Here is a 26,297-nt window from a genome sequence, read left to right as displayed (position 1 = left end):
CAACAGTGAAAGAAAAAAGCTTATTTGTAAATATGACTCTGGCATGGTATTATGTTTTATTGAAAAAGAACAAAGACCTCAGTATTGTGAAAGTTAGATTTATTTTTTCACCAGCCATAACTGTTAGCAGAGACAGTGGCCCACAGTCATGCATGTAGCTAGTTTTTACCACAAGTTCAGTCTTATCCATATTCTGATATTCAGCCACCTCCACTCAAGCTCCCTTATGAAACAAAAAGGATGAGGACATCCTGTTGTCTGAATAGTGTCAAATAAATACAATTGCAGTTATAGTAAAAACATATAAAATCAATTAGGACCAAGTATGTGAGCAACAATGTGTAAAATAGTTTTACATAGCATAAAGATTTAGTTTTTTCCTTGCCATGTTGCAAATTGCACTTGTATAAACAAAACACAAAATGGCACCACAGAATTATTGTGTACAGACAATGAATTTTAGGACTCAAAAGGTTTACAAAAAGTTGTATTAAAACAATTACATTAAAAACTCTCCTTCATGAATAAAGTTTATGAATACTATTAACATCTGACCTTAACTTAGAACTCTTTAAATAAGCTTTGCATTAATAACTCTTCCTTAGTCATAACAAGCACACTTGAATTTGTAACAGGAAGGAGGAGCCCAATTACACAAAACATAGTTAAGACCCTGAATTAGAACCTCCATATTTGCAGGATCATAGTGAAAATAAACAAGAAAAATGGTTATCATAAACCGTGATAACCTTGACAGCTATGTGCTGTCAAAAAAGGCACCCCTAAATCCAAGGCCAAAAGGACAACATAAGGCAGAAAAGCATATTTGTCTGTTTTGTTTGATTTCAACCAGTGAGTTGAAAATTATGGTCTTAAAAGAATTACCACATAATATCTGTTTTTTTTGCTATGAAATAAATAGGGATAAAAATATGGTGAATCACTTGAAAATGTCATCAAGAATCTGTCAGATGAACATGCACATCCAGCAAAAACATAGTATAATACTTGAAACAATTAGTATGATTTTAGAAAGAAAGAGGAATCACCTCGGAGCAAATAAGTAAAACAAAAATTGCTCAGTCAGGGTAACACAGGCAACGAGTAATCAGCAAAACACCCATCTGGATTCCTCCTCTGGTTCAGTAATAGTAGTGGTGCATAGTGTTGGAAGACTGATGGACTGCAGTGGACAGCTGATGCGATGAGTCATTCTTCTTGCAGTCAACATGTTTGACAGAATTGTACATGCTTGTTTTGGCACTCTAAAACAAGGCCCTTGGCAAATACTGTTGGATATGTTCCTATGTTAGCGATGACAGGATTTGGACCATGATTAGAGAGTGAAAGAACCAGGAGCACAGGTGACTGGCAACTGCCACAGATACTCTGACGGACATCCTTAAAGACACTTGGCATGATTTACTGTAAATGGAAAGACAGAACAGAAGAAAATCACATTAAATTGACTGTTGAGTGATTGTTGAAATTTCAATTTCCACTGCATCAGTGAGTGAGATGAAGCTCATTAATGAAGTTAGCAGTTAGGAAAGTTAGACGGAAGCAGAGGATTGAGGCGTGTTATGCATGCAGGCTTCAATAATGAGTCACTGATACCAAAGTCATCTCAAGACAATCGTCATTCAAATAGTTTAAACTTTTAACCACACTCTTGTATGCCAACACGAAAGTTGAAGTAAAAACTGAACACATTAATGCAGACAGTTTTTGTTTCTTCATTTTTGGTATTCAACCTTCATGAAATTCACAGTGGTACCATCATTTATGTTTTATCGATATCTCACAGGCTATTTCGGACCAGTAAAGAAAAAGAAAGTTGTATTATGAAGTGAGATTGCATAAAAATTAATGTTCCTAGAGAAATAAGGAGGTAGATAACATATATATACTAACAGATTTGTAGTACAACTGTTTGGACTGAGGTACGAGTTCTTATAACTAAAACTGTTGTCAGTTTTCTGTTTTAATATTTGATATAATAACATAACACACAATACAATCAAACAGTATAAACATGGTATAATAAAACTAAAACCGTAATCTCTTTTCTTGTGGCAAACTCTACAGAAACAGTTTTCAGGCCAGAATTTCCCACAAAACACTCACCAGCACACTAACATGTCGCAGGACTCAAACATGGATGAAAGCTTGATACCTTCCCTGACAAATTCTACCTGCTGCTTATACTTATCACAGCGAACTTGAAAGGGATGCAGCTTGGAAGCAAATGTCAGTTGAATTAAAATTAGCACGTAGGTTTCCAGTTTCATGTGGTTCTCAGGCCAAATAATGATATAAATATCACATGGAAAATAAGACTCCATGCTTGGGAGATTTGTGCCAACTGAATAGATTCTGGAAAAAAAAAATAATTTTACCATGAAAACAACAACCAATCAAACTCACCAAGTATAATTGTTTTCATGTATACTGTGTTAGAGGTATAATGGCTACCACAACAGAGAGCTTAGTGTTAGAAAACAAGAGTGCATGCAAAGCCTTAGAGAGATGCAAATCTTGAAAACATATAAATATAGAAGTTTAAAAAGGCCACATAAAACCTTGCAGATGAACCCAAAGCCTCCGCTGATGCTTTGTGGCTCAGAGTTGGCTCTGCAGTGCAGTCTCTGACTTACATGATGGTTGGAAGAGGCTCCCTTGCCCTTTGTTTTGCCCTTGCCTCCCACTGCTGTTGCACTGCTGCGGCGCGCCTGCTCATGGTCAAACTCCAAGTCCTCCAGGCGCTGGGTTAAGGCCAGTTTCTGCTGGATGGCCATTCGCAACAGAGAATTCAGGGTCTTCTTCTCATCCTCAGCAGCAGACAGCTGCCTCTGCATGTCATCCAGCTGGGTCACATACTCATCACACCTGAAAGAAAGATTGCGGGGAGGTGGAGAAAAGAGCAAAGGAGGGCAAAAGGAAGAAACAAGAGATTAACATTATTTCCAGCAGGTGGAGCAATTTGCCTTTAACTGCTGCTGCTATCACATGTTTTCTCCATTTCCCAGACAGCATTTTCCAGATGGGAGGATGAGGTCTCTGCTAGCTGACTCGCAAGTATTACATCAGACTGTTCCCACAATGCTTTGTGTCTCTCTCACAAACATATACAGACACTCGCACAAAATAGTTAGTCAGAATAAGCACGTTTTTTGTTTTTTTTTCATAACCAGCAAAATACGCAAAGAATTATATTTATATAAATGTGTGATATAAATGATATACAGTATATGTAACAGATACAGTACAATAGATGTCGTACATTATAGTGTGCGTCCTGGACCACCTGGCCACCAGGATGCCACATGATGGTTAATTCATCATTTGTTAGGAATTAAATTTAAGCAGTGATTGTGTATAATCATACCTTGTAGCAAACATGGCTCGAAGAGAGGAGAACGTAGCAGCATCCTCTTTCAGAGCCTTGAGTTCATTGCGGAGCTTCATTATTGTCTCAGTCACCATGGCCTTCTCACTTTCATACTTACTCTTGAGGTTGGCCAGAGCAACCTCAGCTGTCTAAAGGGAATAAGATCGTATATCATTATTTATTTCTTGCACTTCCGTAAAGTCTAAACTCAGTGGTTATTTTTAGCTGAAGCCAATTATCCCTTTCTGCCTTACTTGTCAGTTGGAGGAACAATGAACATCCTTCCTCTGAGAAACATACACAGCAGGCATGCACACACATATAGATGCACTGAATGGTCCTCTGACCTGTTTGTTGGCCTTGAGCACGGCTCTGAGAGTGGCAATCTGCTCCCTTTTGGTGCTAAGCAGGGACTTCAGTTTGAGGATCTCTTCCATGCAAGCCTCTTTGTCCTTGTCTGCCACTGTGCTCAGCTCCAGATTGGCAAGTCTCTGGCGCGACAGCTCTGTGGTGCGGTCCACAGCCTGCTGCAGATGGCGGATCTGGTCCCTGATGATGGCTACAAGGTTATAGATGTTCATGGGTTCTGGCCGGTGTTCTGGGGCTGGAGCTGGGGCGACTGTGGTGCTGCTGGAGTCTGGCTTTGCAGGTTCAGTCTCAGTGATAAGCCCATTAGTGAGAAGTACGGAAGACTGGTGCTCCTTCCCTTCTTGCCCCCTTCTTACTATGGCCTTGCCTTCCTTGTAGTAGTCCAGCATGACTCGGTTAGGGGTCTCATTGTTGCACATACACACATGGTTGTAGAGATTGGCCAGCTCTTCACTGAAAGCTATGAGCTCATCCTGGGCCACGTTAAGGCTGCCGAGCGATTCTCCTGCAGCCTCGCTGACCAGACGGAGCTCTTTCTCCAGACGAGCCACGTCCGCTTTATCTGCTTGGCTAATCTTCTCCAGGGATGCCAACCTTGACCTCAACTCCTGCACTTCGCTCTCCAGTCGCGCTCGCTCATCTTCATACTGGGTACGACACTCTTCGTACTTTGCTTTCACACTCTTCAGCTCCTGCCTCAACTCCCCAGCTTCAGACACCGCCACAGTGTATTTACACTGCAGAATCTCAGGCCCATTGATGTCCAGCTCGTAGTAGTCTCCGTCATCATGGCTGTCCCTGTCTTTTTCACTGTCGAGGGCAGACTGGCGCTCCTTACTGGCCTGAAGTTTCCTCATTGCACTGAGGTTCTCGGTCAACCTGTTGACAGTCTCCTTTTGCTCAGACACAGTCCCATAGGCCTGTTCCAGGTGCTTCTGGTTCTCCTGGAGAGAGTTGATCAGAGCCACTTTCTCCCACTCCACCTAACATAACAACAAAAGTCAGTTGGCCAATTTTAACCTTAAAAAAATCACCAACAGGCCTTTGGCCAGCTGGAAGAACGCACATGGTTTCTATTGTCTAAGCCAGTATAGTCTCTGTCTTTTATTCAGCAAATGTTTATATTAATTAATGTAAAAATACATAAGGCCATAGATGATCTATAACCATGTATTTTCACTTTGTGCATCATGGATTTTTCTATCCTCACTTGTACACAGTTAAAGCTCTGACTGTGTCTACTGAATGTATCTTGTGTAGCAACATTTTGAACAAACAAATCACGTGTTTTTGCTGTTTTGACATCCAATAATCATTTTAGCTATCTCTCAAATAAAAATGTGTGGTCAGTCAATAAATGCTACTTTACAAGCCTTGTGTTGTCCCTTCAGATTAGAAGAAAAAAAACATTTGAGGCACTGCATTGAAGCTTAACCAACAGTCTCTTTTGTGTAAATGTCTTACAATATGTGTGTTAGGAATGGAGATGTTGTAGTTGTATTACAGATATAATGTTCCACCTAATAATTTAGTTTTGCCACTGTGTGGATGTATTTAGGTAAAGTGGTGATACCTACTCAATCTGCCTGTATGGGCTTTCAGAGAGGCCAGATTAATCTACCTTGGTAGGTAGGTATTGTCTATATCAGACAATAACAGAGATGTGCCCAAGATTAATGAATTAGCACAATCAACTGTTATTGTTCACGTACATACTGTGTGATCGCAAGTGTTTTAGCACACATCATGTGTGTTGAAAACATAGGATCAGGAAATACACTACAGTCACTCAGGAAGTAATGGTGCTGGATGGTGAAAAGCATCTCATGGACTTCATACCTGCACAAGCTGTTGTTTAAGTTTCTGGATCTCGGAGATGTTGAGCTCACTCAGCAGGTCATCCACCAGGCTAGGAGCCGGCTTGAAAGCCTCTCCCCTCTTGTGCACAGCAGCTCTGTTGTCTTCATCGCCGTCACCCGTCTTGACCAAGCCGTTTTCGAAGCCTCTGATTAGATCATCGTTGTCAGGCTCGGTGATGGTAGAGGGATCCTCGTGGAGCTTTAGGTTGTCGATGGAGACATTGAAAGAGCTGTTGTACATGGAGCCGCCAATGGTCATGTAGTGGGAGAGCTCCTTGCGCAAGGTGGCCTTCTGCTCGCGCTCCGTTTTAATCGTCTCTAAGGCCTCCGTCAACTGTCGCTCAGCGATTTCTCTCAGACGCATGGCTTCCTCCAGCTGGCTGTGTAGACACTGGGAGTCCTCCTCCAGACGGCGGATCTCATGCTTTAGACCTTCAAATTCCACCTTAGCAGATGGTCAAAAATATAAATAAGACTGTCAATAATTTTACTAAGGTGATTTGTGTCCACATCTTGTCCAAAACGGCCATAAAAATATTGTCCAGTGACCATTAAACAACACCTTAAATATAAATGTAGTGTGACGAATAAAAAAGGGAACAAAATTTCAAGTGTTGGGAAGGTGTTTTTAATGTCTTGTCTTGTCACTTTCTTACGTGACACAATGACTTTGTAGTTATATTAGAACCAAAAACTAACTATGTGTCTAGTTTGAGTCATAAAAAGGTGTTTAAACAGGAAAAACATGACTATTTTTCCATGATTTCCACCAAGTTCAAGATGTGTAACAAAGTGAGTATGAACTTCCATCTTCCTTGTCTCACCTGGCTCTGCCTCAGCACAGACACTTGCTTCTGAAGAGAGATGTTCTCCTCCTCCAGCTCGCTGTAGTCCTGCAGCAAGCGAGCCTCCCGCACCTTGTACTCTCTGATGTCATCACGCAGCTGGCCGCGCTGCAGTTCTGCCAGCTCTGAACTCTGCACACAGGAGGAGAGGGGAAAGAGATGGCATGTTATGGCAGGATGAATAAACTCCAACTGAAATAAATGTTCGCTATCATTGATGGAGTGAAAAAAAATAATCACCCAGGCAGTGCAAACTTACGTCCTTCCAAGTGTCAGGTCACTGTGAGTGAAATGAGGATCAGCGTGTCAGCATGTTTCACATACCACAGAGGCAAGACTTTGGCAGGCGAACGTAATGACGGAAGGAGGACATGGTCCACTTACCAATCCATGCTACAGAGAGCCCTGACGGAGGACATCCTTTGTGTCACTCACAGTGGACCATTACATCATCTTTCCTGCTGGTTTCACTGCAGTCCTGCTAACTGACCCTCCCCCACTACAAGCACAAACTTCAACTCTCTCACCCTGACAACTAGCCACGGTCTGGCCTCCATGTCTCCATCTAAACTTCTGTTAACTTTACTAACCTTCTCTTTCATCCTATTATGATGGCAACTGACTACATTATTGGACAGAGGATTGTTGGAAGTACTTTGATTAAAAGTTACTGACTCTCATTTACAACTGTGAGATAAACTAATCCAGATTTTAGCACTAACAAAAACATTTTATTTAGGAAAAAACATTTAAAGTTTCCACAGCTTTACAACATGAAAGGGCAGTACAAAAACACACAACACACCACAGATGTAAATGGTGGATCTGTGTGTCAGTAACGTCCAGAGAGAAATTTCAGCTCAACATATAAGAAGTAATCAAAAGAAAGATCTACCAGGTTTATCAAGAGACTGGTGTGTGATTTAAGGGAGAGATTATAAGATTTAATACTCTATAAATCAATTTTCTTCAAATGAGATCAACATTTATAATGTTTAATATTTGCATAATTAAACAACCACCTCTCTCATCTCCAGGGCAATGGACGACAGGCGTTCGTTTTCAGCTTGTATGCTGGTGAGGGAGACTTTGGCCTGTCGGAGCTCATTCTGCAACTCTAGGACCTTCTGCTGGTAGAGAGCCTCCTTACTGGCAGACTCCAGGATCAGCGACTCTTCCCTGCTTTCCCCATCTGCTGCCACCTTCTTGTGGGTTGAGGAAGCTTGTCCAAAGGCCTGGAGGACACACAGAGAGAATAAACACCAGGGTAAACTACTTTGATCAAGGATTCATGCACACACAGAACCACAAGTATGACCAGAATAACCACTGGGGGTAAGATAAGTCTTCTCTTATCCAAACAGTGTTTATTCATTTTTTTTTCTTTTTGCTTCTGCTGCCTCTTGTGTTGCAGAGGACCATTCACTTACAAGTGCTTCACCCAGCTGCTACGTTATTAGATGATGTTTGTATTATACACTAACAGAGCATGGAAAGACATTATTGCAAGCACTGATTACATTTGAACTGCACACATTTGAATTTGTCAAGCTCGCATGACAGGCTGGAGCCAACTGGAGGCTGCTGTCTTCCGCTCCACTTTCAGGGAACAAAAAAAAACCCTCATTCAGTTTCGTCTGTCTTGGATTTCTAAGTTGAGACAACCAAATTTGAAATGACAGCTAAAAGTTGAAAATATCCAAATTTAATAAACGTCAATAAAAACTTGTGCCACAGATATTTATGCGTGTTTTGCCAATGCCTTTTCTGCATTCAAATCTCAGAAAACTCTTCCTTACCTTACACCCAAACTTAACCTAAACTTCCAACTTAATTTAGGGAGCTTGTTGTGAGTGGTACACAACCTGGAAGTGAGCACTCCTTGACACCTCAATTCAGGGCAAAAAAAAAACTTTATGACTTCAAACATAAACTTTCATTCATACTAAACTCATTCACATATTGTGACCATCAGTGAGATCAATTGCCATTTTATCCCACTGAATGACTACTAAAGTGCATTTTTGGCATTTCAAGACACAAACACATTTACTCTAAGGTCTGATAAAGGCGTTTCCAAAGAGAGGTGGGCACTGGGACTGTTAGTGGGGTCGTGAATGCACTAATGGCTAAATACCGAGCAAAGTGTACAGAGTCAGGACAACACATTAACATAGGATGAACAGGTTGATGTACAGATTCCCACAGTCAACTGACTTAAAGGCTCATAGACATCCAGCCAATAAACACTGAGCTAAACAGGTTGTGCAGAAAGTCCAGAAACCCAACACAGAGCCATAGCTCTCCTTCCCACCAGCACCTAACCCCACCATTCTTTCCTCAACAGTTTTCAGTCAAACAAAATTGATATGTGTAACAAGCAGTGAGTCAGTCGTGATGTGAATTGATTTGCACAGTGGGTGCTGATGGATGATTCCTTTTCCTACCTCAGCCTCAGTGACATACTCCACTAAAGAGAGAAGTCAGAATCATGAGATACCAAGAGAATGACTACAACAATGAGTCACTTAGTGACTGGACTGTGATCTACGCAATGAATAACGTAATGTGGACATACAAGATCCACGGAGACTCATCCAGTGAGGACACAAGTGAGTTCCTCATCTTGACTGGACATGTAATTAATGAATTGAAAAGAGCAGAAAATAGCAATAGTAGTCAAGCAAAAATGCCAAAACAGTCTTAGGCTTCTTCAGTGTGAGGATTTGATGCTTTGTCACATATGATAGTATCCTGATTATATTCAAGGTTTTGGTCGATTGCTGGTCGAATAAAACAAGCAATATGAATACATGACTTTGGACTGTGGGAAATTATTATAAAGGGCATTTTTCATTATTTTGTGACAGAAAATAAATGGCCAGTTAATCAATAATGAAAATAATTGTTCATTGAACAGCCTTAATTGAAAATTGGACTCAATATAAATGTAGTAACGTGTAGTGACGATTGTAATTAAACGTAGCCTTTTTTTACAGCCAAGAAAGAGACTGACTTCTATCTGAGCCTATCTGCCTATCTGTGCTGAATGTTGAAGCCAGTGTGGAAGTGCCTTAAGGTGCAGTTCCTCTAAAGGTTGATAAGCTGGCTGTAAAAAAACTGTGACAAACGTGAACCAAAGGGAAAACCCCAACTTCTCTTTTGAAATACAGTCACAAGTTAGGGTGTCATTGTCGCTTCTTCTTATGTCTGCTGTTGTGAAAATTTAAAAAATCATTGCTTTATTCAGAAGATATTATGGCAAATGTATGGTATTGTATGTTTTGTGCTGTGTTTGCTTGACTAACAGGTGTTTAACCTCTCACATTCAGCTGTGGTGGTTGCTGCTTTCCCCATCCCACCTCAGGTTTTTCCAGGCTCATTCTCCAGTTTTGCAAATTTTGGCTTTAACAATAAGCTTTAGACAGAAAACAAGAATATCACATGTGCTTAAGTGTGAATTAAATTACCACACAGGTGCTGGAGTCATAATGGATGTGAAAAGAGATTTGTTGACAACAGCATGACTTAAAGTCGTAACATTTTAATGCTGAAATGAAAGCTGAATTCAGTGATGACAACGGATGAAAACCTCCTTGCCATGTGAACCAAGGTGAGGTCTCTTCTAATTGCTTTACTGACAAAATCGAAAAAAGATTGTAGTTAATAAGGAGAAACTCAGGGAAACCAGAGGCTAGCACTGTTGTATTTGTGGGTTAGAAGCGTCTCTCCAAAGGGCCAATTAGGACATCAAGATAGGAGAGATATAAAAATACCACAGAGGGATTATATTTCTCAGGATTCCCTTTGGACTGAACTGCAAAACAAATCAACAACATTTCTTTTCTACTACAGCCGTACCATTCCTGTCACTTTTAGACTCACTCACAACTAACAGCAGGTTGGCCACATAGGCATGTACATTTGAGCTGCTGCAGCTGCAGAAGTCTGATTTGAAGGCCTCAACCTTACATACCAAAAGCAAGTACGGGCAAGTGACAAAAAGTCATGTCAATTTTTCTCCTTCAATGTGTAGAACACATTAAACCACATCATTATGCTGCTTTGAAAACCGTGAATAGCATATGGCTACCACATGATATTACTAGTCATTATTAGTCATTACCTCCTGCCAGACTTCATATGACAATACCTTCAGCTAGTCAATTTACACATTATGGCACTTTTCATTTTTGTCTGAGCCTCAAAGGAAACAGGCCCGTGATTGATAGCTTACATAACTTAACATGGTGATGATGATAGACTGTGTGGTTCTGACTGACACGTTCAAAGACCGTTGGTAAACATAAGGTTGACCGTTGCGGCACCAACATTTCAACGATTAATTTAACAGAATATTTGCTAGCAAGGTTACAGGTTAGGAGTGTCCACATAGCGATACAATTACCGACATTTTTTTTTTTTTCACATATAATGTGTCTGGCTGCGTGGCTATGACCTCGGGTTACCTCCTTCAGCTGGTCCAGCTCATGTCGGACCGTCTCGTACTCTGTCTCCAACTCATCGAATCGCTGCTTGAGCTGCTGTTTCTCCTCCAGCACCGCCAGCCCATACTCAGCCGCCTGAATCTTCTCATGGGTCGTTTCACGGAGCTCCCTGGTGAGACGCTCGACCTCGACTCGAAGCCACTGCGGCCCGGCCTCTGTCACCAGCACCGCTTCGGGATATTCCTGCTCCTCCATAGACATCTTGGTGTGAGCCGCCGACTCACAACTGTAACGGGACCCAGCCCTGGCTGGCAGGAGCAGCGCAGAAAGAGACCACAAATCACTGCCGCCTTTGTTTGAACCGCATTGTTGGGACTTAAATTGCGTTAAGTTCCCTTTGCCTTTTTCCGCCGCAGACTTCGACAAAGCGCAACCTAGACGACACTTTTGTCATTCTCGAGGAGTTTCTTCAGCCTCTCCATGAAGCTGACAGAGGAAACTTCAGTTGAGATCATCGATTGGAAAAAGCTTCCCCTGAACGACATTCAAAAGTGTGAGACTGGGGAGGGAAATGTAGTTTAAGTGTGATGCCAGTATTTCAACGACAGTGTACTTCAGCAGCCATGTTGACATCAAGTACCATAATGCATTGGGTGGGTTTGGACGGGAGCTGGTAACTTACTGAATATTTCAATACAGCACTGCCATCTAGAGACTTCATAATGAAACTACAACTACACGAGACAGATACTGTATTTAATTAATTAGGCACAATTTGTGACTGTTTCTGCTAAGAAACGATTATTTTCATCATTAATTATGTTAAACATTTGTTGATTAACTAATTCATTTAGTCTATGAAATGTAAAAAAAAAAAAAGCCAATCCCAGAGCCTATATGCCTGTTCCATTTCATTTAAAATGATATGAAATGCAGAAAAGCAGGCTGGAACCATCATGCTTAATTGGATTCCATTAATTAATTTAACACAATTAATACATTATCATAATAGTTGCAGATTAATTTACTGTCACTAGGCTAATTAATTAATTGTTTAATTGTATCAGCTCTATTTGTGATTTCAATGTAAATGTAGCTCCACCAACACAACTCAGAACCTGCTTTTACTCCCAAAATGATCCCTTTTTTTTTAAATACATGAACTGACATTATAAACTATTTTAACAGTTATTGACGTTTTTCTTTTACTTGTTTACATCAGTAATTTCTGTGCAATGTTTACATACAAATTCCACACAAAAATGTAGATTTTTTAAATCTAGATTTCAAACTATTCCATTAAATATATGATTAAACCTGTGAAGAATATTGAAAGGTCTCTTAGGTTTTTTATTGTCTTTGAGCCGCAGCACACCCTGTGCTTTTAAAAGCCACAAGACTGACTAAAGGCATATGAATGTGAAAGCAAAACAATCTTTTGTCTGGGGCTTTCCTTTTATCTGGGCACAATACTTGAGTGTTGATCATCCGGTTAAGGAAGTTGTCTTCTTGGTGTCTGATATCGTGTTGTTGTTACACCTGCCCAGAGAAGTAGCCTGCAGCTGAACGTAAATGGTAGGTACACCTGTGTTTCTGGGTCTCAGGCCCTTCCACCTGTCATGATGTTGATCCATTCTCTCATGATACATATTATAATATTTTGTTACTATATATTCTCTCTCTCTCTCTCTCTCTCTCTCTCTCTTACACTCTCTGTCTCTAGCAACAGCCTACTTTGTGTTTATCAATCAAGCTATTTGTGATGATCTGTCTCTATGACCAAGACATCATAATAATGCTTCTTTTTTCAGGAATATGGAAGGAACCTCGTTTTTGACTTTTATAAACACTGTATGTACATTATAGTCTACATTAAAAGGGGAGGGTGGTGGCACATGATGTCCTAAGAGAAAATCACCTTTATTATGAAGATATTTCTTAATTTTAATCTATTCTCCTGAACATTTGCAGACAAATATTACCATTTTTATTCAGTCTGCTTTGGTCTGGGATTTGGGACAGCACTCTATAGTCCCTTTCGCGGTAAGTAGACATACAGCATCATTCAAGCTCAAGATAATTTACACTTTGAAGGGACAGTGTACTTTTCCAGTGATCAACACACATACCTATTTTTGTTTGGTACATGTTGAGTTGATAACATGGACTCTGTAATTGTTTATGTAATTGTTTAAGAATGTTTGTGTCATATTTCCAGAACTCACACTTCCAGCCGGTCCTGCCGTGGTGTTCACCTTAATGTTTGAGCTTGTGGGCATGATGTCTAGTACGCTGGACTTTTTTTTCTCTTGAACGTTTTATAATTTACGCCAATATTTAAAAAATCACAGTAGTTATTGCTGTCATTTTTTAACCAGAAGGTGAAATGCTAAACGATGATATTTATGTTTTGTTGGACAACAATGACAATATCAATGTTCATTTTGTTTGTTTCTGTCAGACCTGCCAGCCCATACGAGGACATGTAAAGGCCCTCCCTACGACAGAAGAGGTACACACACACACACACTATAAATAAATGATTTGGTTATGATTTGTACCAGCAATTTATGGTTAACATACAACTGATATCAACTAAATAACAACTAAATTCATCACTAACAAATGTGTTCAAATGATTTGTTCCTTAATCTAATAGCCTATACATGATTTGTAACTGATCAATAATGTTACAGTATTTTTTTATTAAGATACAATTGCCATCAATCCATACTATATGATAAAACAATGCCTATGACAATGACAATTATAAATCAGTAATCATTCAGACCTGTTCTTTAAAAAAACTAACAGTTCCTTCTCTTTAGATGTCTACTGGGGATTTTGTTTTGCACTTGTCGTGGCCTACCTGAACGCCAACTCATATCACGGTAAAGCCACATGACTTTGCAGCATGTGAGATGTGCAAACGCCTCAGGAAAAATATGTCTTAGGTTACATGTTGTGCTTTGTTCCAGTCTACACACTGTCTTATGGCTGTGGAATCATTGTGTTTGCTCTTAGAGGAGCAATACGGAAATACAGATCTCTATGGTACGTAGAGATCCATATTTTTTCACATTGCTCTGATAGATTGACAGCCTATTTGTATGATCTAAGAATGTTATCTGTCTCTTTTGGACAGGAAACTGAGACAGAGAAGTAGCCCCTGGCAGTAAAAGGAGTTTACAACCACAGAGGCAGTGATATCTGTGCCTGTAAATCTTCACGGTCAAAGAGCCGAGTTGTGACTCAGAGATTCTGAATTCTACCAGGAAGTCACGCATATATCCGCATGTTAATATATGTTGTCATTAATCATGGTTTTGTATCACTTACTGAAACACTGTTTGAATTAAAGTACAGGTTCCTATGTGTGTGTGCATGCGTGTGCGTGTGTGTATGTGTGTGTACCTCTTGAAATATACTTCTAGGGAAAAAGAACAAACTATTGGAAACACTCAAAGTCAAATGCAGAGGGCTTTATTACATGAAAGTAAGGTACATACAAAATTTCAAGTAACAAAGAAAGTGTTTGTTCTTGGGTTCACATGTCAGATGTAACGCTACTACCTTTAGTCACAGTCAACCATATTCTCCCTGTTCTCCAGCACTTGAAGAGCCTCCGGCCCTCCACCTTGTGTAGAAAAACAAATGATGCCACTGACCACATAATGATTATCGTCACACTGCTGGTATGGTCCAGTTGTACAGCTAGCACAAATGAACATTGAGGTGTGTAGGTTGATTTAAAATCAATAACAAAAAACTAAATTACAGTGCTGAAGAGAAATGATACAACTTTTGAAACCACAACAGTTTAAATTGTCTGAAGATGTTATTTGTGGTTTTGAGTGACTGCTCTCTATGACCTGCCTACATTTGTTTGATTTTTTTTTCTCCACTACCTTCTACAAACAACAACCCCGTTTGCTTCTCTCTGACACAGCTGTCATGAGAAACACTTATGCCCCACCCAGTTTATTAAGAGCTACATCAGAACAATATAAAAACATATCCAGTTGAATTAAGTTAATCAAAGAGCATTTAAAAAAACACATGAGAGCATCACACAGTACTCCTGTTGAACATGTAATAATGTATTGTTTTGCATGGTGAGCATCCACCGGGGACTAAGTCAGTTATGGCCACACTTTGATTACTGAGCTATGAGTTTAGACATGAGGATATGTGTGTTTGGATCTGTGTATCTCTGTCCGTGTGTGTGATGTGATGGATGCATGAAAGAAAGGTAAACGTGGAAATTCTACTTCAAAGTGTACAGCACAAAATCACATTACTTCAGTACACACTTAGGGGGCATTGATAGTGAAGGAATTTAAAGAGCTGGGTGTCATGTGAATCAAAAACATACTTGACTGTTTATCTTCATCTGCAGGGGTGTGATCAGATGGGTGGGTGGGGCTGGGAGAAAGTTACTTGGCATTGGTGGAGCTGCTGAGCATCTTGCGGACGGCCTGGGCGATGGCGTCGCGGTCGATGCCGTAGATCTTGAGCAGCTCGTGTGGTTTGCCACTGCGGGGGACGTGGGACACCGCCAGACGATGCAGATTGAAGCCAGACTCATTGACCATCGCTGAGGACACTGCCTCCCCAAGGCCACCTGTGGAACAACAATTCATCACATGAGAGAGAAGAAGAGGGAAGACAAATCCTCCTTGAAGGATGGGGGACACCAGTGGTATTCGGATCCTTTACTTTAGCAACACCACACTGTGAAAATACTCCACTACAAGTAAAAGTCCTGCATTCAAAACCTTACTTAAGTAAAAGTATGTAAGTGTTATAAGCAAAATGTACTTAAAGTATCAAATGTAAATGATGATGTTTCTGGATTTAAATATGTTGATATTTATATATACTGTTGGGTAGCTTAATCTACAGCGATGCATCATATTCTATCAGATCATCATGCATCGTGCATTTTCCAGCAAATCCAAGGTTAGGAAGGAGGAGAATTTTCTCAACCCATAAATCATCACTTAATCCTTCAGTTTATCCAAAAAATACACATTCAAAATCACCAAATCTGGAGATAAGTGGTTTTCACAGGGGGGTATGAAAAATTGTAATCTGAAAAGTAACTAGTAACTACAGCTGTCAGATAAATGTAGTAGGGTATAAAGTACAATATTTATAGTATGAAAATGCTCACGTAAAGTACAAGTAATTTGTATTTGTACTTAAGTACAGTAATGCTTTGAATCTTCATTGACAGCAAACAGTTGTTTTTAAAGCATAATATAATCACATGCAGTCTACATGAAGAATAAATAAAGAGGACAAGAAAACATTACAAACAAATTAAATCCAAACATGTCCCCTTGATCACTACACCACTATCTAGTCCAGATGTAAAATGAATGAGATACCCAACATCAAACTGATTACAGTTCCAAAACATCCTTTGTCTAGTCAAGTCCATGCCGTCACCCATCGCCTTTCTCTTAACAGGCACAGGCCATGGCTGTCTGCGCTATCTAGGTCACACAGAGCCCCATGGGCACATGCTCAGTTAAGGAAATCTGACAGCACTCTGCCTCTCACACTTACAAAATGCACCACAATACCAATACCTTGCCCGCAATGAGGGCACACAGCAGTCGGCCTCCCCTCAGCCAATAAGTTAATGCCACCACATCGCGTCTCTGTCGCTGAACCAATGGGAACATGCCACCACAACACACCCGAGGATATGGACCAATGACAGGGCCCCAGCTGCATCATGCTGTGAAGCTTGTTGCTGCTAGGTTGGTAGTGGTCATACAATATGCAGAGGCTGAACAGTATGAGCTATTTTTATGGAAACCTACCTTCATAGTAGTGGTCTTCCACAGTGAGGATTCTTCCCCTGGTGGCACGTGTGTGGTCGATGATGGTTTTGATGTCCAGTGGCTTGATTGTGAAGGGGTCAATGACCCTGACAGAGATCCTCTCTGGAAATTCAGTGAATCATGTCGTGGAATACAACATATAACGTAATACCATTAATGACGTCGCTGCAACTGTGGCATGCATTTCAAATAGTGGTTCTAAGACAGGGATGTCCTGGTTTTAAACAGCACTTGGTGATTAATATCACCACAATGTATGTATGAAATATCATAGTGACAACGTTAAAATCACAAATCTGTCTACTATAGATATACATATTTGTCCATTTTGGACAAGCATTGTCTGTGTATGCAAAAGCACTGAAAAGGGCCAGGATGCATGGTAGGGAAAGTCTAAAAATAAAACAAGGTAACATTGAAGAATCCAGCCTTTACATTTGGTTTTTATCTCAGCAAAGTTAAGATGTAATTAATTTAAACAAATATGATATTCCCTGCTAGTTTTGTGAAACAATGAAACATCACTGGATGTGGTCATACAGTATTTGATAAAAAAAAATGTATTTTCATCTGTTGGATATGTCAGACATGATGTAATATACATCTTATCCTCTTGTGATCAAAAGCAATATTTAATGTATTGTACCTTTCTTTAAATGTTCGGCTGCAGCCAGGGCCTCGTGCAAAGTCATTCCAGCTGCCACCACAGTCACCTGGTCATCTTTGCTCTGGTACACCACCTGGCAAAGGGAAAGGTATTATCTTCTGTTTCAGGATGGTGTTGACAGTGCTTGTTGTGTTCATTTTGTAGTGATAGTTTTGTTATTTTCCACACTCTGTCTTAACAGCTGTGTAAGCTCAAAGCCTGTCTCACCTTAGCCTGTCCAACATGAAAGTCCTCGTTGCTGTTATAGATGATGGGACTGTCTTGGCGGCTGGTTCGGATGTAGCAAACACCCTTTATGAAGGGAAACATGATGATTACCACCGGGCAAACAGGTTGTGTTGCTAAATGTACCACAGATACTGTAGGGAAGTCAGAACACTGCATTTATGTTTTATGTACCTTTGTGGATGCAGCCAGTTCCACAGCCTTCTCTGTAGACACACCGTCACTGGGATAGAAAATGGTCGCTGTGGGAAGGGCCCTGAACATAGCCACATCCTCCAGGCCCATCAGAGAGGGGCCTTCCTCTCCTGTAACATGTACATTTATAGTTGACTTCATATGTCCGACATTCAGAAAATCCTCAAAGGTTATTGACAGGTCAGGTGAGCTGATGCATGCAGATCCACAGACATAAAGCCAGACTTTGCATGCAGTGTACCTGCACTAACAGAGGGACACCTGGTCCCCTGTTGACAGCTTCCAGGGCAGACAGGAAGGGAGAAAAAGGGGAGGATTGAGTACTAGCTGCAAGGCCAAAGGGGGTACATTGTGAGGAAAAGACAGGATTAGAAGGAAAGAGAGAAAGGATTGCAACAAACACACACACATCTTGCGTTTGTCACCATTAGGGATACTGTTAATACAGTCTGAGAGAATGGGTGTTGTGAAGTGTCTGGCTTCAGTGTGAGGTGAATTTTGTGAAGGTGTGTGGGAGGGGTTGTGGTGTGCATGGCTCATCAGCAGCCGTTTACTAACCGGTGGACAGGCCGCAGTGGGAGCCACACACGTTGATGTTGCTTTCCGAGATGGCTGCCATGCGGAGCTGGTCGTAAGCGCGGGTGAAGAAGGAAGCAAGAGTGCTAGCAAACACAACGTTCCTCTCACGGGCAGCACATCCCATGGCAACACTGACCTGGGAAAGGAATTTATTGTTTCTGAGTACCTATACAACAGATATAGCCTAGATAGACACAGCTCACACATGCTTGATCCCAAAAAGATCACCCAGGGGGTCAAATATCAGGGGCACAAAACCATATTTGAAAGCCTCTTTGAACCAAAGACCACGTTAAGTAGAGAGTCAGTGAGAAGAGCTTCCTCCAAAGCTCTGGAGCTTATTTTCACATATGGGTGGAATCAGTAGCATACCTCCTCTTTCAAATAATTTCCTTTGTGCTGTCTCTAAAACTCTCCCCAATCCCACAACTTCTTTCATTCCTTTGCTAAAAGCAACCACTAAGCATCCATGAAAGTGCAAGTCTGATGTTAGATAAATTCTTATAGAAAACAAGCTACCTTAAAGGCTGCACTTTAACCAGCAGTTGTTCCATCCAAACCAAGAAAAGGATGTCATTGATAATAAATGTAAATAAAAGTACATTTATCTGTGTTTGACAAAAAGTGTTTGATTTTTATACTTTATTTAAAATGTAATGAGTTTTCATATGATTTCTATAAGCCACAGAAATGTGGCCATTCAACTTTTGACTTTTCTCATACATTCAGCCAGATGGTCCCACCCTCAGCGCTGATTAATATTTCACTTCTGAATACACTTGTCACGACAGCTTATCATCATGCACATGCCTGACCTACATTGGAGTTGGCTGCTGCTGGAGCCATAACAGCAGAAGGAATGAATGTCTGATCGCCTCTATCCAAATTATTAATCTCCATAAAGATAAAATAATGAGGCGAAAGAAGGCCGCTGTCTAACCACTGGTGTCATCAGCAGCCATATTTACCATAAAGAGGCAAATGGGTCAAGTCTTAGCTCATCCTTACATTATGGATAGAAAAGTCATGTATAATTAAATGACACAGGCTCAGACTCACAGCTGTGACATGTAAGGTCGTACTCATATCCAGTCAGAGCTGAGAAAGAACACTTTACTCAGCAGAATCACCACCAGAAGAGAAATAGGGGGGGTTTGTTTCTGTTTTTTAATAAGCTTTGAAAAAATAAGAGCATTAGACCATGAAAAATACCATGAACGAAATATAGATGGCTTTGTTAATAAATATATGTCCTGCAAAATATCTTTCTCAAGCTTTGTGAAATAGGTTTAATTCTGTAGACTCATGAGGGATCGTACCATGTTCTGCTGAGCGATGTAGCACTCCACAAAGCGGTTGGGATGCTCATTCTTGAAGATCTCTGAGTAGGTGAGGTTGTTGGTGTCTCCATCAAGGGCCACAACACGGTCGTTGTAGCGGCCTAACTTGGCCAATGCCACCCCGTATGCCTTCCGTGTGGCAATCTATAAAGAAAGAGAAAGCAAACAAATCAATCATGACCATTAACAAAGTTTGTTGGTCCATTTTTATACAGCATTCAATAATTTGCCTCTGCGGTTTGTTGACATTGTGTGAACACTTGAGAATAAAGGATGAGGATATGAATGAGATCTGTTTTTGTGTAAGGGGCGACAAACCTTTTCTCCTGTCTTGTAGTTGGGTGCGTTCGGCATCCTGATGTTCCTCAGGCTGACCGGTGGGGAGTCCTCTATGGGAGCAGGAGGGTACAGGTGCTTGCTGCTGTTCATGATGCGGCTCTGCAGATCCTTCATAACCATCTCGGCCATGTCTTTGGGCAGAGGTTTGGCATGCCACCCCAGCTTATCCTCTGCAGCTGAAACCAATTATACACAGCATCACATTGGCAGATTTTAAACACTGTTTGGTGAATGGATCACATGCTTCATGACTTTGTATATGCACTTGCAGATGAGGAGCGGACAGTGACAGTTACCTGGAATGCCTTTGCCCTTGATGGTTTTAGCAATGATGGCGGTGGGTTGATGGCGAGGCTGGCTCAGAGCCTTGCAAAGCTCCTCCACACTGTGTCCATCCACAATGATGGCATGCCAGCTGTACCCACACACACACACACACACACACATCAAGGCGACACATTAAAACACACTTGGTACAGTATGCTTTATATAGGTAGATGGCGTGGACACACAGCAGGACAGTGTTCAGATAATGCATGTTGCTCAAATGCTACTTGTATTCTATTATTCTTTCTATTATAGTCTGCATAATCTTCCAACCCAGCACATACAGTATATCGACATTATCAGCCTCTACAATATTTTCAGTTTTACGCTCTATTACCCGAAAGCTTCGCAGCGTTTCTGATATTTCTCTACGTGATGCTGCAGGGGCGCCGGGTCACTTTGGCCCAGACGGTTGATGTCCATGATGGCCACCAGATTGTCAAGCTGGTAGTAGGAGGCGAACGACATGGCCTCCCAGACAGCGCCCTCCGACATCTCACCATCCCCCAGCAGGCAATACACACGATAACTGAGGAGAAGAACAGAATGAGACTACACTATTAGTGTGTGTCTCTATGTGTGTGTAGATCTGTGTGTCTGTGTGTGTGTTCAGATGAGGGTGGGGTGTTGTGCTTTCAAGAAGCAGGCAAATCTCACGAAAATCTTCTCTGACACTTTTCCAGTCAGATTGATTCCCTTTCCATTATCTGACAGTTGGGTTGGTAACCAGCTGTGACATGATAAAAGCTTCTTGAGGCCCCTGAAGGCGTGGCTGCTGAGTTTCACACCTGCCTCTGAAACAAGTCTCCCGTGAGAATCCAACAGAATCATTCAAATGGGAGAAATTAGCATCTTATTTTATTAAAACTGAAATGATAACATAAATAAAGAGCTTCATATAGGTCAAATAATATATTACAAAGGAAATGGAATCAGTTTGCGATGATAAATTAGAACAATAGACTACTACTAGAACGAACGCGTGGTTGAAAGCACAATGCCTGAATTTGATTCTGAGATTAAATCTGCTTGGATGGTAAAAATAACTGAGATGTGACTGCTGGGCCTGTGATTATTAGAGCAGAAGAATCGGGAGAGCAGAGCATGTAGCCGCAGCGCACTCCCACAGAATCTGGAAAATCCCAATTGCTGAACACTCAAACTATGTATGATGCAAACCTAAAATTCAAATCAAGAAAACCCTAAAGTATTTAGTACATCAACACACCATAATGTTGTGAATATTGGTATTGAATGAGTAAGGGTTTATTTATACGATGCAGGCAAGGATTTTTTTTAAATGCATGCAGGAAAAAGACAATACATATAAAGCTACTACAATTAAACTAAAACTAGAGTCAATCTTTTCACTTGTGTATGTGTCCACATGTATGTAAATATTACCTGGCCTTGTCAAAGTATTTCCCAGTGTAAGCCATTCCACAGGCCACACCAAGACCTTGACCCAAGGAGCCAGTGGCTAAATCCACAAATTGCTGCTTCTGAAATGCACACACAACACACAGTAAAGTGTTAATAAAAACAGTTGGCACACTGTTTGTGCTCCATGAGATGATTCCCAACGTGTTGTACAGTATGTGACAGCTTACAGGGGTTGGGTGGCCCTCCAGGGTAGAGTCAACGTGGCACAAACTGAGCAGCTCGCTCTCCTTCAGGAAGCCCGCTTCAACCCACATGGAGTACAGAGCCGGAGCGGCGTGACCCTGTAGAGGAGAAAACAGTCACAAATCAATGTTATCTCTGTCTTACAAACTGTCTGTCTTACAAAGTAATTCAAGGAAAAGGTCAAATTCTGGACGACATTTAGACACAAACGGACATATGAAAAGAAAGCCTCCTGTCCAGACCAGTAGGACTGACTCTCACCTTGGACAGGACGAAGCGGTCATTGTTGAAGTTTCGCGGGTCATCATAACGGTACTTCATGGTATGGAAGTAAAGCACCGACATTATTTCTGCCACACTGCAGCATGATGTGGGGTGTCTGTAGGACAAAGGAGATGGTTTTGTCAGACATAAGTACATACATGTGCACACAGGAACGTACAGTAACCACAAACACACCTGCAGACTGCTTCAGTTTGAACACATTTATCATTAAGAGCATATAGTTAAACATCAGGTTGCTACTATGCATATTATTACAGGTGGGTGATGTCTGAAACGCTGTACTATCATTGTGACTATAGATGCAGCCAAGGTAATCATGTTGTGAAGTCATCAAGAAATGTAAAATTACAGTGATTGAAAGTGTACATACACCCTTATGAGTAGAATAAAAAGCTGAACATGTGGGTGTTTTTTATAGATTCAGACATAAACGTGCCGATGAGGGTTAAACCTATGGAAAGTCCAACAAGGTTAATAGACCTAATAACTGCTGCAGATGAAAAAAAAAATTTGCCTCATAGTTACATGTTGGACCAGAATTTATATTGGAAAAGCATTCAGATACTCTGTATGAAGACCATTTGTGGTTCTAATAGAGCCAATCACAGAGCCCCATGGAGAGCGCGGTGTACGAACAAAGGCCCTCAATAGATTACATGGAGAACTGGTCGTAAATGCAATCATACCAACAATCATTACATAGAGCCATTATATTAAACCACCCACCAACTTTACACTTAATCACCAAGAGCTCCATCCAGTGCTATGATAAAGTGTCTTGGTGCCCTGATATTATTGGATAGTTATTGACCTTTCCCACATATATAAAGGTTTTGGAGTATTTAATTCAATAATGTACAAATATGACACATGCAAGTCTTTTTTGGCATTTTAACACAGCCATTATCATTAATACTAATACAATTTAGAATATTTCAGGTTAAGTAACATTTTGTCACATGTCCTTCAGTGTTTCTCTTTGTTTCCATTAGAGGTTTTTAGATATGCAGAACTGGACTCCAACGTGATAACCCTCTTGATTATTCAAATATAGGGACAGTTTTGGGTTTCACAAAGCTGTTAAAACTGTGAGAATTCTGTGAAAAAAAACAATTATTCTGCCGATCTCTAAAGAGACATTCCTTTTAAAATGTTTATGCTGTGATACCACACACTGAACAATACAACAGCAATATTTAACATAGCTATAAGAGAACATATTGTATTTCAGTTTATCAACAACACTTCTAAATCCTTTTCTTGCAGCAACGATGCAATACTCAAGTCTATCTGCAACATACAATCCACCCAGCATTGCACATGGCAGTCTATTGTGCCCAATACTGCATAGGCTCATATTACCTTTCCAAAGTCAGAATAAAAATACTACTACCACTAATAATAAAAAATATTTATCTTGCAAAAAAGTATATATAAGATTTTGAAATAATCTAAATGCACCAAAGACCATATACATTTTTAGTCATTCTCCAGAATATGAAAATACGATCATCTGAAAAGATTAATTGATTCACTTTTAATGTCATCTGTGATCTTCTTATCTTACATTTGTGTATGTTAACTACACTACAGTCAAAAGGATGAATGGATGCATTGAAATTTCTGCAACTTGGTGTAAATGTTATATACCGTTAATGTTATATAAAGCACATTGTGTAATGTAGATATTTTCATTTCATTCATTTAATTTAAAGGAATTCAGAGCATCACATCAAATAACAACTGTGGATGTTGAGTCAATGAAAGGAGGAGAACAAAGGCAGAACATGCTGTTCCTTTGGCCCATCACTTGCATCCCTGTCCATGTCAAGTGTGTGTATCTGTATATGCATGTATGTAGTTCTGTAGATGTGACTGTTGGTGTTCATCTATGCTTGCTGCAAAGAAATATTAAGTTTGATACATTATGTTTTTAAGAAATATTAGGTTTTGCACATATTTTGTATGGTTGCATTGTGCTGTGCGTTCACAGCCTTAAAGCTCATGTCTGAGAGTCAGTGGAGGCAACTCACCCGCTGCCTGCTGCAGTTGTTGCCTTGATGGAGTTGATTCGGAGACGGTTGGCGATGTTCCTCAGCGCCTGCACTGTCTGCTGGTCAGGTTTGTGGTAATCCTCCATGAAGGCAGAATGTCAAGTTCCTCAGCACCAGAAAAGTGGACCAACTATTATCCTCTGTTGAGTTTGTGTGTTTTGAATGTGTGTGTGTGAGGGTTGCCAAAGAGCAGCACCTGTATGTGTGTGTGTGTGAGAGTGTGTGTGTGAGTGAGAGAGAGTGACGGAGTCAGAGAGAAAGAGAGAGAGAGGATGGAAGAGAAGCTGGATTTATCCTGTCAGACGTGCAAACACAGAGATGCACAAGGACACACTGCGCACAGACACACACACACACACACACACACACACACACACACACAGACAGAGGAGGAGAGTCCAGTGACGTGGGTTGGGTGTTACTGCTAAAATCCAGGGGCACTCATTTCATTGGCTACTGCGTGACTGTGATGGTGGAGGTGTGTCACAGCTATAGATATGTGCCTTAGTGTGTGTGTGTGTGTGTGTGTGTGTCTGTGTGTGTGTGAAGGGAGGGGCTGGATAATTGGGTGGCGGAGGGGGGGACATTTGAAGCATCTCACCCTGATTCACTTTGGCTTCACTGTCGAAACTAATAATTCAGACCTTGATGGTTGATCATTCTTTTTTGTTTACTCACACCAAACACCCCATTCATATTGCCTATGTTTGAACAGGCCCTAATTTGCTTTTGTTAGAAATTTTAAAGGAAGTAAAGACAATGGATGTGAGTGACAAATGGAGATATTAACAAGACAGAGAAAGAGAAAAAGAGAGAATGTGAGAGAGAAAGAGAGCAAGAGAATTTGTATTTTTCAGCGCTCTTTATTTGCCTTTATTTTATGTCAAGTCAGCATCCACAAAAAAACAACAACACAATCTATAAACCAACAAAACACAGGGGAAAGTAAAAAGAAATAAATTAAGAAATAAAACAAGACGCCTTCCTCAACTCACACTTTTTATTAGACCAGATACCGATGAATTTACCCACATCATTCATCATATTGTAATAATTGTAATCAACTTTTAGTCGGGCTTTCACCAAAGTTGTTTCAGCATCAAAATACAAAGAATTCAAGACAGAAAGATGAACACTATGTCTCATCTTCATCATATATGTTCCTTTATTCTTTATTTTTGTTCATGGTTTGTTTTCCTGTCATTGTAGTATGTAGTATAGTAATGTACTTGTATTGTATAGTATATGTTGTATAGTGTAAGGCCTATATAGTGTTATAGTGTAGTGTTGTGCAAACAATTATTAGTTATCTTTTTTCCTCACATTCTGAATGAATGTGCTTCCATGGTTAACCTTGTGCAAGCTGCTTTGGCAATACTGTACTTAAATATGTTGATGCCATTAAAGCAAATGTGAGTTTGACAAAGAGACAGTGTATGAGAGAGACATACACTGTCTGATAAAAGTAAGAGAAAAAAGGGAACAGTGGGAGTTTCCTTTAAGTTGTCTGAAACGTGCACAATACCTCTCCTCATTCCGGATCTTGTCTTCACTCTCTGTTTCCTTTCTGTCTTCTGTCTCACATCATGATGCTCAGTGAGCTTGGCGACTCTACAAACTGAGGACACTGTGTTCTTTGCAGCCGACCTCATGGGCCAGACATACAGACATGCCTGGACCTGACTACTGAGAGTTTATTCTAAATAATCTGGAGGGTAAAACAAAACAGCCGTAGTACCGCATTGAAGCACTTACACTCTATTATCTATGAAAGCTGCTGCCATGAAAATGAAATAAAATATCCAAAAGCTAATGTCGTGTTTTTACTGACAATGTATGTAAACGGTAAAAGGAAGTTGAAAAATTACATTTATCATTAAACTTCTTTGATGA

At 40.5% G+C, this 26,297-nt stretch overlaps 2 protein-coding genes across 2 annotated transcripts; both read right to left on the bottom strand.

The window, feature by feature from the left end:
* Positions 1 to 82: 82 nt before the first annotated feature.
* Positions 83 to 11,398, bottom strand: bicd2 (bicaudal D homolog 2 (Drosophila)). The gene is made up of 8 exons (XM_070901963.1): positions 10,934 to 11,398; positions 7,484 to 7,699; positions 6,444 to 6,596; positions 5,600 to 6,064; positions 3,739 to 4,743; positions 3,389 to 3,540; positions 2,658 to 2,889; positions 83 to 1,425 (listed from the first exon to the last, which is right to left on the bottom strand). Exons 1-8 carry the CDS (start codon positions 11,171 to 11,173, stop codon positions 1,423 to 1,425), a joined length of 2,466 nt encoding a protein of 821 aa, XP_070758064.1. The 5' UTR covers positions 11,174 to 11,398; the 3' UTR covers positions 83 to 1,422.
* Positions 11,399 to 15,348: 3,950 nt separating this feature from the next.
* tkta (transketolase a) lies at positions 15,349 to 24,617 on the bottom strand. The gene is made up of 14 exons (XM_070902574.1): positions 24,384 to 24,617; positions 22,327 to 22,444; positions 22,050 to 22,163; positions 21,844 to 21,941; positions 20,777 to 20,968; positions 20,409 to 20,527; positions 20,092 to 20,288; positions 19,753 to 19,917; positions 18,413 to 18,569; positions 17,834 to 17,964; positions 17,642 to 17,725; positions 17,414 to 17,507; positions 16,747 to 16,869; positions 15,349 to 15,536 (listed from the first exon to the last, which is right to left on the bottom strand). The coding sequence occupies exons 1-14, from the start codon at positions 24,488 to 24,490 to the stop codon at positions 15,349 to 15,351; spliced, it is 1,887 nt and encodes a 628-aa protein (XP_070758675.1). The 5' UTR covers positions 24,491 to 24,617.
* Positions 24,618 to 26,297: the final 1,680 nt, after the last annotated feature.

This window comes from Enoplosus armatus, chromosome 3 (genome assembly GCF_043641665.1).
Source record: "Enoplosus armatus isolate fEnoArm2 chromosome 3, fEnoArm2.hap1, whole genome shotgun sequence".
NCBI classification, from domain to species: domain Eukaryota; kingdom Metazoa; phylum Chordata; class Actinopteri; order Centrarchiformes; family Enoplosidae; genus Enoplosus; species Enoplosus armatus.
Note: the sequence above shows the minus strand (reverse complement) of the source record. Positions and strands in the feature narration are given on the sequence as shown.

Coding starts and splice junctions, on each gene's coding strand:
- tkta (XM_070902574.1), bottom strand. CDS start 24,490: ATGGAGGATTACCACAAACCTGACCAGCAGACAGTGCAGGCGCTGAGG. Junction 20,289..20,408: donor CAAGGGCAAAGGCATTCCAG/GTAACTGTCACT, acceptor AATTGGTTTCAG/CTGCAGAGGATAAGCTGGGG. Junction 16,870..17,413: donor AGCCGAACATTTAAAGAAAG/GTACAATACATT, acceptor CTGAATTTCCAG/AGAGGATCTCTGTCAGGGTC.
- bicd2 (XM_070901963.1), bottom strand. CDS start 11,173: ATGTCTATGGAGGAGCAGGAATATCCCGAAGCGGTGCTGGTGACAGAG. Junction 7,700..10,933: donor AGCTGGACCAGCTGAAGGAG/GTAACCCGAGGT, acceptor TGTGTCCTCCAG/GCCTTTGGACAAGCTTCCTC. Junction 6,597..7,483: donor CCCTGGAGATGAGAGAGGTG/GTTGTTTAATTA, acceptor TCCTGTGTGCAG/AGTTCAGAGCTGGCAGAACT.